Source organism: Castanea sativa, chromosome 1 (assembly GCF_040712315.1).
Source record: "Castanea sativa cultivar Marrone di Chiusa Pesio chromosome 1, ASM4071231v1".
Lineage (NCBI taxonomy): Eukaryota > Viridiplantae > Streptophyta > Magnoliopsida > Fagales > Fagaceae > Castanea > Castanea sativa.
In genome coordinates, this window is record NC_134013.1 from 44,315,236 (window position 1) to 44,327,294 (window position 12,059).

Consider the following 12,059-nt stretch of genomic DNA (forward strand, 5'->3'; position numbering starts at 1 on the left):
AAGCCAATGCAAATCCGTTTTTTTTTTTAAAGATAAAATCTACCCATTTCATGATAGCTGACTTTTTAAGCTAAATTAGCTTATTTTTCAAGTCAAATCTCTATAAATAAAGGAGGACATTAATTAATTAAGAACCCTTCTTTTTCCTTTTAACGTTGAAGAACTTCTTGATACTCTCTTAAAATTCTAATATTCACTAGACTAGATTGAGCTGTCAAATTGAGAGAACGGAGTGATTGAAGTTAACTAATGGGTTGGTACGACGTGACCATCTCACTCTAGTCTCTTATGCACGGTACTATCAGATAGGCGCCTCCCGAAATATAAACCAAGTATTTTAATTTATTTGTTATTAAGTAGTCATTTTTTTAGAGATAGTCAAATAAGGTAAAATGAGTATCACGAGGTGCCTAACACATTTCTCAAGTATAAATGAATTCCTGAATATTTTTTATTTTTTTATTTTGCTTACATTTTATTTTGCTCATATAAGCTTTTACTAGTAGGTTAGAAGACTCTAAAACCTTCAAAACTTCGGTTTAGTGAAAAAATTTGTTAAGACATAAGCGACAAATACACATTCTTGGGTGTGTGTGTGTATATATATATATATATATAAATAATCAAAGGTTAATTAGAATCTTGATAATTGGTAGAGGTTCTCTTTTTAATTCATTTATGCTCTACACTAAGGATGTTCGTGGTGCAATTTTGGGTTATTTTTAATACCGTACTTTGCGATGCAATTTAGCTAAAATCATAACTGCACCGCACCTTATTTTTGTAGTCACATGTGTGGTGCGATATGGTGCTGTGAGATTTAGAGTTTAGCCAGAACCATAACCGCACCGCATCTCATTTTTGCGATCACATGTGTGATGCAGTATGGAAGATATAGTTTGAATGGCTTGAAGTTGTCAAGTTGGTATATTTTTCAAATTTTGGATTTTTCCTACCCAACCAAAAGCTAATATTTTTTTTCCTTTGCTTTGGGTCAAGTTTTAAACTATTAAACTTTTTTTTTTTGTTTTTGGACTAGTTTTCCTAGTCAACATTTGCTAGGGTTATCAAATCTTTTTTTTTTTTAATGACTAGGGTTATTAAACTATTAATAATATATTTAATATAAAAAATAAATAAATATATTAATATATAAAGAGATGCAATGCGGTACAGTTTGGTTTATACGGTTTTCTTATTATAAAACCACAAACCGCACTGCACCATGCAATGTACTGTTACTTGTGGTGCAGTACGATTATGTCATTTTACGGAGAATTTAGGTGTGATTTTTATGGTTTTTACGGTTTGGTGAACACCCCTACTCTACACTATCCTTTGCCTTGCACATGCATCACTAGTGTGGAGATTAGACCGAAATCCAGTATCGGTAGGATGTTCAAATTAAGATAATTGTTATTAAACATATGTTATGGGGTGCTTAACATCTTTTTCATAACCAATGCACAATTTCAGTTAGCACACATTTTATCACTAATTAGAAATGCATAAATCATTAGAAATAAAATCCATCGGCTTATGCAATGTTACGAGGATGATATAGGGACAATTTTTTTTTTTTTTTTTTTTTTGGGGGAGGGGGTTAAAGTATCAAACATGAATACATGGGCAACGCAAGTTGATTGTCAGTAATGATTGAGCAAAAATGCAAGACACCTAGGGCATTAATCATTTAGGGAGAAGAAAACAAACTTAGGATGTAAGTATAATAGAACCCTGAAACAACCTATGGTAGATTCATCAATTTCACCCAGCCAGGCCCAGGACAGAGCTTTTTTGTCCATGATCGCGAGTCATAAATGTAGCTCGCTCGAAAATATAAACGATATATATTAAAGATTGTTTTCAATTTTTCTTCCTCAAATACGTATTTTCTGGCAATATTTAGACAGTTCCTTTTAGCTGCTTTTTGCAGGCTTCTGGAAAATTATGAAATCATTATAATTGTGTCCGCCTTTTTCCTGCCATCACACACCCACAGTTATCTTTTTGTAGAATACGTTTTGACAAAAGAGAAAGCGCACAAAAAGCTAAACTATGGGATCGCCTCAAATATACAAATGTTTTTACACAGCTTACGAACTAGGGAAAGAAGAGAGAGCCTAAGGTTGGAGCTGCTAAAGAATGAGAGCAAAAAGGCTTAATAAACATACAAATTTTTTTTTTTGGGGGGGGGGGGGGGAGGTTGAGAGGGGAGAGGAAACCTAATATACAAAGAATGGAACTAAATTTCTTGTGCTAATCTATAATTTCAGGCATATCTAAGATTTGCCTGAACGTATATACACAAGGGTGGCTGGATATGTTGCCACCCCATGAGCATAAGCAAACAATTATTAAAAGGGTCCAGTTAATATATGCTCTTAAGACACATTACTCATCCATTTTAAAAAACTTTTTATGGAAAATTGAAAAATTTGTCAAAAAAGTTGGTAACTTTTTCATTTTCCATAAAAAATTTCCTAAAATGTTTTTACTAATGTATGTCCTAAAGACATACGTTAGTAAAACTCTCATTGGAAAACTTACATTAAGGGACCTAAAACAAATTGGATGGTGTTATATATGAAGATGAAGCTTTGGGAGGACTGACAGAAGGGTTTGAAGATTCTACAGGTTTTTCAAGGTCAAATAATGGTTTCAGTCGTCTTTCCACCTCATTACTTTGTAATTTAGCCTCCTCAAGAATCATAGACAAAGCAGACTTGCAAGATTCCTCATCCCGAAATGCCAAGGTCCATCTCCCATCAACCAAAGCTTTTGTCTTCACTTTTCCATAAGCACCAGATTTAGCAGGATCCAGAAAGGGTAATGTGGATGGTCGGATACGCACGTGTAACCATCTTGAATGCTTGTCATCGATTCTGGGCTGATGGCAGAAAACAAGATTGAAATGTTTGCAGTAATATAATCTTGAAAAAGCTCAATATTATGGGTGTATCAACAGAGTGCATAGTTACTGTAATGTTCTACGCACAGAAAAGTTACATCTGTGATGGAAGCCCAGCTACACAAACAAAAATAAAAGATGAGATAAATAGCATGGAAACGTTAAAGGTATACATACATTAGAGCCAGCCAAAGGTGCAGCAACACGAACAACTCCAAATTGCTGCTTCAAGGGTAATACTTCTGCAAGCACAAGCCACCCAGATGTTCCCATAGAGATTGCTAGAAAGGAAAAATGACGTTCTTTACCCCTTTCAAATGCAATTCTACAAGGCACAGCATCAACTACAAAATACAGAAACCGGAAGATTTAACCACAAAGTACTCAATTGTTTAATTTTGACATAAAATTGCATGCCAAAAAGATACAATAATATAAAAATGATCTTCCACTATTTTGAAGAGAATGGGATATAGAAAATGAAAACATTCATTCATATAGCTATTGGTATAGGAAAATCTATCAATTTGATGCCACTCTAGAGCCTTCCACTTTGTACATCAATCGATTGAATCATATATAAACCAAAATCAATCAGAAAAATATACACACGCCTAAGCATGAAAATCTTCCAAATTTTGCATGGATAAATGATGTAAAACACTATAAATCTTGGCTTTAATTTGAACATTAAATAGCATTAAGTGTAGAAGGGGGTAAAAAACATCTATGTTCACTATTTATGACAAGTATCACTTTATAAATGTAGGAAGGGTTATGAATCCTGTTGTGTTGCCTCCCAATCAATCCAAACTGTCCGTACAACAACGATCAAGCCATAATTCCAAAGTCTTGTGCTATGAACGTATAAGCAGGAAAAGAGTACACTTTTTTTTTTAAGTAATAAGAATTATATTAAAAAAAGAAGGGTGTCACCTGAGTATATAGCAAGTATACGTCAAAGACAAAGTACAAATCAAGAGCATAAAGTACAAAAGTCCATAAACCATGAAATGAAAAAATAAAAAAATAAAAAAAAATAAACGATAGCCTAACACTACAACCCAATCCAAAAGAGTCTTAAAAAAGAATTTAAGATCAGAAACTGTTTTCTCTAAATCCTCAAAATGCCGGTTATTCCTCTCCTGCCAAATGCACTACATCAAACAACAAGGGAAAACCATCCAAATAGCATTATGCCGCCCAAACTTTCCCTTGCCAACAAGCCAACAACTCCACCACTGTCTTCAGCATCTTTGGCATAACCCAATGAATGCCAAACAAGGTAAACACCATAGACCACAAATCAGAAGTAAGGGGGCAAAGGATAAGGAGGTGGTCTATTGATTCCCCAATTCTTTTACACATACAACACCAATCTAAAATAAAAATATTTTGTTTTCGAAGATTATTAATAGTCATAATATTCCTCAAAGCTGTAGTCCAAAAAAAAAACAAAAAAAAAGGCAACTCTAGAAGGTTTCCAACAAACCCTTATCCCTTAACAGGTTTCCAACAAATCTTATTGTCCCTAACTCCCTTTAAAGAATTCCATAAATACTATCCAGAAAATTACATAAGAAATCCATCTACCAATCTTGAATGGCTCTTACAAAATTTAAATCCTTGAAGAGAACACCATTTAGGAACTTCATCAAATTAGCCATATAAGCCTCCTTATTTCAAATTATAGCAAATAATTCCGGATAGCTCAATCTCAAAGGAGTGTCCCCACACCAAATGTCCAACTAGAATCTGACAATAAACCCAGCTCCAGCCTCAATTGGATGTGACGAGCAAAAGATGGCCAGTCATGACTAATAGATTTCCACAAACTCATCCCATTAGGGCCAGTATCAAGAAGAGAGCACCAACCTCCCCCTTCATAACCATACTTAAACCCTATCACTCTCCTCCACAGTGCCTATCGCTCATTCCCAAATCATAACCATTTTCCAAATAACACTTTATTAAAGCTTCTCAAACTTCTAAAAGCCAAGCCCCCAGAATGAAGAGGAGCACAAACCGTAGCCCATTTCACCAGGTGAGTTATTTTATCAGCCCTCAAACCACTCCAAAGAAAATTTCGTTTAAGCTGTTCAATATGGTTTGCAACCTCCACCGGGATAAGAAAAAGAGAAAGAAAATAAGTTGGAAGATTGGACCAAGCACTCTTAATTAAACTAACTTTACCTCCTTTTGAAAGATGCAACCGTTTCCATCCCACTGTCCTCTCCATCTTCTCAATAATTGGATTCCAAATAGAACTATCTCTAACATTTGCACCCAACGGAAGGCCTAAATATTTCATCGGGAAGGAGCCTTGCTTGCACCCTAGCACATCCACAAAATCTGCTATATTTGGAACCACACCCACAGGGACTAATTCAGACTTTCCCATATTAATTTTCAGCCCAAATACAACTTCAACCCAAAACATCACTAGCCAGAGAAATAGAATCTAACCAAGATTAGCATCACATAGGACCAAAGTATCATCAACAAAAAGAATATGGGTCACCTGCAAACCCGTGGGACCAACCCTAACACCAGAAATTAGACCATCCCTCACTGCCTTATCAAACATTTTACGAAAAGCATCCATAACAATGACAAACAATAAAGGGGATGATGAATAACTTTTTCTTATACCTCTAGAGCTTTCAAAGAAACCACAACGAGTTCCACTAATAAGAATAGAGAATTTAATTATAGAGATGCAAAAAGAAACCCACCTACTCCATTTTTCAGGAAAACCACAACGATCTAACGTATAAATGAGGAAACCCCAATTCACATGATCATATGTCTTCTTTACATCCAGCTTACACAACACCTTGGGAACTCCTGCTTTTAAACTAAAATCTATCTCTATCTCTATCTTTCTTTAACAAAAACATTTTGAGATTCATAAAAAATATCCCCAAGCACCATTCTCAACCTGTTAATTAAAACTTCAGCAATAATAATATACCCCCCCCCCCCCCCCCAAAACCAAACAAATAGGCCGAAAACCCCTTACCTCCATTGCATTAGATTTTTTAGGAATTAAGGAAATGAAAGTGGCATTTAAAATTTTCCCAAACTGAGCATTATCAAAATAAATACTAAAAAACATCCAAAAGATTGGTTTTGATAATAACTTAACAAGTCTGGAAAAAAGCCATAGGGAAACCATCAGGTCCAGGAACTTTATGTCCATTAAAATCCATGACCACCCCAAAAAACTCGGCTTCCTCAAAGGGTCGTTCCAACCAGCCAGCCTTGCCCTCAGAAATCCTGGAAAAATTAAGCACATCCAGATGAGAACAATGGGGCTTGTCTTCCGAGTAGAGACTCTTATAGAATTATTCCACTTTTTAAAATCTCCCCTTAAAGATTTCAACTTCATGGCTAACCTGTAACTTAAGAGTTCCATAGAAATGATAAAGAGTACCACCAAATTTTCACCTTCTCCACAAAACCATCCACCTAAAGCTTCTCACAAAAAAAAAAAAAAGGCCTTCGTCCCTTAAAAAAATCACCGCCCTCCAAAGAAATCGGAAACTGGTCTGATAAAACTCTAACCAGCTGTTTATTTTGGATATTAGGATAGTGCACCTCCCACTCTGAAGAAAAGAGAAAACAATTTATCCTAGAACCAGACAAATAATTGGACCCAGTGTAACTGCCACCCTCCAAAGGGATATCCATTAACCCATTAATAGAGATGAAATCTGAAAAATTACGCATAACCTGAGTAAAATTTTCAGCCCCCAACCATTTAGAAGGAAAGCAAACAGCATTGAAATCACCACCTACACACCATGGCAAATTCCACCAACCATACAGACCTGCCAACTCCCACATCACCCTTTTCTCCCTATCCACATTAGGACCATATACACCAGCAAAGGCCCATTCAAAATTGTCCCCCACATTCCTAAATCTACAAGACACCAAAAACTGACCCAGAACTTCTTTCAATTTCTCCACAACCCTCCTATCCCACATTACCAAAATCCCACCTGAAGCACCTATTGAACTAAAATAAACCCAATCAACATGCTGACAACCCCAAATACTTCTAATAAAGCCCTTAGTGATAAGCTCCATCTATCTCCTGCAAGCAAATGACATCAGCCTGCTATATTCTAAATAAGGTTCTTAATTTGGAGCCTCTTATCCTTCTCATTCAGTCCCCTCACATTCCAAGAGACTATCTTCAAATTCATTGAGACACAATCATAGCCCTTTCCCTATTGTAACCTCAAGATTTACTAGAAGTGGAATCATAATTAATAGATCTCACCAAGCTCCTTAACTCCCTTAAACCTTTTCCTCCTCCCTTTGATTTTTTTTTTCTCAGAACATTCTCAGCAGCCCTTTGTCTAATTTTCTCCTCAAGAGTCAAAAGAAACTTAGAAGCAAGTTCTTCCAAACCTTCAACCGGAGTCTCCAAAAAAAAGCCAAATTCCTGAAACTTGCTCTGAAGACTTCGATATAGCCAACGAAGTCACATTCAAAAGTTCTGAACAATCTGAACCGCGCCGATCAAAGTCAATCATCTCACCACTTTCTTCGGACCAAACCTCAGAATCTGCATCCTCCTCCATCACCCTATCCCACTCAAATTGTACCTCTATGGGCCTTAAATAATTTCCCAAATAATCCATGGCATTAAGCTCTTCCAAAACAGAGACCCAAAAAAAAAAACCTGAAGGCTGTATCTCAATCTCCATTGACACTACCACCCTCTTCCCATCACGAGTTCTAAAACCCACTTGTCTAAAAAGTCCCACAACTTATTCTTGTCCACAGCACGATCAAATAAGAGTTGCTTGATCAGTTGGTGCACTAGCTCACTATCGAACATCCAAATAGGGATTGGTCTCCAAAACCACCATGTAGGTGCATGTGGGAACCAATACTTGTGATCAGTGGCAGAGCCAGGATTTCAGTTTAAGGGGGGCAAAATTAAATGACAAGATTGAAAGTAAAATTAATGTAAATATCATTAATCACTGTTAATAACGAAATAGATATAGAATTATATACTATTAATGCAATTGTCATACAAAATGTAATATAATATAAACTCTAATTTATTTTTTCATACATAATTTAATTTGTCAATTGGAAGATTAGTAAAATACACATTGATATGAGTTTTAGAATTTGAATCTAAATCATTATTATAATTTGGCTTCTCCATAATCTCAATTGATTATAAGTATATATTACATTTCATATTATTAAAATAAATAAAACAAAAAAAATCATAGTTAATAACAATCAAATTAAGAGATTATTCTAAATATATAGAATTTAAACATGTAATTTGATTCCTTAAAATAAATTGAGAAAATAAATCAATATAAAAGAATTATAAAGTTGTATATTCATTTATGCAAAATTCAGTATCTTTTACTCTATTCTTTAAGTAGTAAGTAGTTAAAATTGGTTCTATAGTAAAAAAAAAAAGCGTTTCAAAATTGAAATTATGAAAAAGTTAAAGTAGAAGAGAAAAAGATTAGGGAACGCTAAGGTTTTAGTTTGATATACAAGGGCCTAAATATATTTTTTTTATTATGATTATGTGGGAATACCTTATTCGAAGAACAAATTGCCCTAAGAAAAGCACTCCAGGAAAAAAATTTCCAGTAATTGAGAATGTGGCAAGGAAAAAAAGTATGGGTGTTAAGTAGGACCCACTGAACTTTGTTTTGTTTGGAAAAAGACAAAATAATGTTATGAAGATTTGCACCTATTGGAAAAGCACTCTAGGCATGGAACGTTTGTGTCAAGGTCAAAATTCTTGATAACATAATATTTGGGTTGCTACTCTGGATTCTTTTTAGGAGGGGGGTGGGGGGGGGCACTTGCCCCCTCTCGCCCCCCCTTGCCTCCGCCCCTGCTTGTGATATAGAGCTTGACACGGCATCATGAGGTTTCGCAAACTCCTCAAAAATCTGCTCTATGATGACAGAAACTGGTTTGGGAATATGGGTAGGAACTCAATTAAGAGCTCAGGGTTCTGAAACGTGTGAACTGACCTCCGGGATATGGACCACGAGCGCAGATTTGCCAACATAACATCGGATTTATCGCCAGTAGAGCAAGAGAGCACTATGTCCATGGTAATTGCCAGAGATTGCCTTATCTGGATTGTGAGACCTTGGGTTGACTAGAGGAAGAACCAAGGCACTCGATACACTACACTAGGGAGCTCTACTGTGATATGAGTATGACCATCGAGAGTGGGACCTTGGTCTTGGACAACAGCTTGTTGGTCTTTGGGCTTACGACCAACTTGGCCCAAGAAAGGGCCCAAGGCTTCCAATGTTTTGATGTGGGCCTAGTCTCTTTAAAAACAGCCGAAGATGGCTGAATTTTTATTGTGGGCCTGATTTCTTTTAAAATAGAGGCTGGCTGTCCCAAGCCCACTTCCCTCAAAACCTCAATGCTCCACACGAAAACATTTATCCATACTCAACTTTCCTTGAATAACAATTGAGACAATCCCATTATGATTATGACCGACATTACTTCTGCCCCAAATCCAGCCTTCTCTTTCCCAGAATAAACATTGCTAAAATCACGGTGAAGTTCACTGGAATTTTTACCTTCCGAAATTTTCTCTTTTCCTTTATTCACAATTCCATAATTATTCTGCCTCCCCTTTGCCATCACCACCGCAGGCTGCTTGAATTCACCCTTTTGAATTCTGGGTTATGTCCCTGTCTAGGAAGAGAAGCCAACATCTTCCTCAAGTGATGTCCAAAGCCTCCACCCCCTCCCCAACTTTCCATCCGGTATCACGATGGACCCCTTCTGCCGGCCTTGAATGAGTTCAGAGATGAGCAAGAAATTACCACGATCATTAGAACCCAATTGGAGAATAAAGATTTTATCTCCCTCCCAATACGTTCGGGAAAATTGTACAGGGGATTCTTTCGACACCAAGTCTTCCACATTAAACAACAGCCTCTTTGCACTCTCCTTCCTCAAAGCAACAAACCGGGAAGAATCTCAACCTCTTTCCAAATTACATAACAAATAAAATGTACCACCTTCCTCAATCGAGAATTCAAAAGTTTTGGATTCAACAAAAAATAAACGTGGATCCTCCCATAAGGAAAAAAGAGAAACCAAGGAAAAAAAATCTATGACTAAATCGAGGTAGCCAGGCCTCTCTACATAGCATAACTTTTTTTAGACAAGCAAGTTGTTGCAGCAGAAAACTGCCAGGAATATGCAAGAATAAAGATACAGCATACACTGCACTTTCTCCATAATGAATACTTAGATGGAAGAATCTGAGATGGCTGCTCAGGTAGTACAATTCTATAAAACTTTGTATCAAGAGACAGAGGAGTGGAGGCCTTTTGTGGAAGATTTGGAATTTGATCAACTTGGGGGGTTGGACAAGGGCTGGCTTAAAAGGAGGTTCGAGAAGGAGGAGATTCTTCTAGATATTAGAGATTTGGAAGGGGATAAAAAGCCAAGTCTGGATGGCTTTTCAATGGCATTTTACCATCATTGTTGGAGAGTGGTGGAAAGAGATGTTTTAGCAGTCTTTGAAAAGTTTTATCAACATGGTAAGTTTGAAAAATCTCTCAATGCTACTTTCATAGCTCTAATCCCTAAAAAGAATGGTGCTTCCAACATTCGAGACTTTAGACCTATTAGTTTGGTGGGCAGTATGTATAAAATCTTAGCTAAGGTTTTGGCAAATCATTTGAAAGTGGTTTTAAATCAGTTGATATCCGAGTCTCAGAATAGTTTTATGGGTGGTAGAAAAATTCTTGACTAAGTTCTTATTGCCAATGATTGCATGGACAGCCAAGTAAAGAGTAAGATTCCGGGGGTTATCTGTAAGTTGTATTGAGAAAGCTTATAATCATATGAACTGAAAGGCCCTACAAGTTCTATTGAAGAGAATGGGTTTTGGGGAAAAGTGGTGTAGATGGATCCAGAATTGTATATCCACAATCCAATTTTCTGTCTTAGTCAATGGCTCTCCAGCTAACTTTTTTGGTAGCATTAGGGGATTGAGACAAGGGGACCCACTATCTCCTATGTTGTTTTTGATTCTGATGGAGGTATTTAGTAGGATGTTGAAGAGAGTGGAGGGTGTTGGCTTACTTTGTGGTTTCAAGGTTGAGGATAGGCGTGGTGGTGGGGAATGTGTATCACATCTCCTGTTTGCAAATGATACAATTTTGTTTTATGATGCAAACGTGGAGCAAATCCTTCATATTAAATACGGTTACTTTGTTTTCGGGTTGTGATAGGCTTGAAGGTCAATGTGCAGAAAAGTGAAATGGTTCCAATAGGGGAGGTAAATAATGTGCACGCTCTGGCAGAGATTTTGGGATGTAGGGTTGGGGTCTTCTCATAAGTCACCTAAAATTTGGAATCCTATTTTGGAGAAAATTGAGTGGAAGTTGGCTAGGTGGAAGAAGCTATATTTGTCAAAGGGTGGTAGTTTGACACTACTTAAGAGTACGTTATCTAGTCTGCCTGCTTATTTTCTATCGTTGTTCACAATTCCTACTCAAGTGGCTTATCTTGGTATACCATTGGGGTCTTCTCATAAGTCACCTAAAATTTGGAATCCTATTCTGGAGAAAATTGAGTGGAAGTTGGCTAGGTGGAAGCAACTATATTTGTCCAAGGGTGGTAGTTTGACACTACTTAAGAGTACGTTATCTAGTCTGCCTACTTATTTTCTATCGTTGTTCACAATTCCTACTCAAGTGGCTAATAGAATTGAAAAGTTGCAAAGGGACTTCTTGTTGGGTGATAACAAGACTCATTTGGTAGGATGGAACAAAGTGTGTGCGCCTATGGTTAATGACAGTTTGGGTATAAGGAAACTAACTACATTCAATAAAGCTTTACTAGGGAATTGGCTTTGGTGATGTGGGATTGAGGAGTCACAACTCTTAGAATAAGATATGTGATGTGGTTTCCCCCAGGAAGAAATAAAAAAACAAAAAAAACAAAAACTATTACCGTATGGAGGAGGGTGGTAGCTTCGAAGTTTGGGGAAGAGTGGGGGTATGGACTTCCAATTTGGGTAGGGGTGTTCATGGGTGTGATTTATGGAGAGAGATTCGTATAGGCTGGGAGGATTTTAGAAAAAATACTCAATTTGTTGTTG

At 36.8% G+C, this 12,059-nt stretch overlaps 1 protein-coding gene across 3 annotated transcripts in view; it reads right to left on the minus strand.

Annotated features, from left to right (window-relative positions):
• Window positions 1–2,198: 2,198 nt before the first annotated feature.
• Window positions 2,199–12,059, minus strand: part of LOC142621758 (protein TRANSPARENT TESTA 9) — a 56,122-nt gene continuing 46,261 nt past the window's right edge. For all 3 annotated transcript variants that reach the window (XM_075795111.1, XM_075795113.1, XM_075795112.1), the window contains 2 exons: window positions 3,089–3,255; window positions 2,199–2,890 (listed from right to left, as the gene is read on the minus strand). In XM_075795111.1, the coding sequence (XP_075651226.1) occupies window positions 2,561–2,890; window positions 3,089–3,255 (497 nt within the window). In that variant the 3' untranslated portion in view covers window positions 2,199–2,560. The remainder of the gene's footprint in view (window positions 2,891–3,088; window positions 3,256–12,059) is intronic.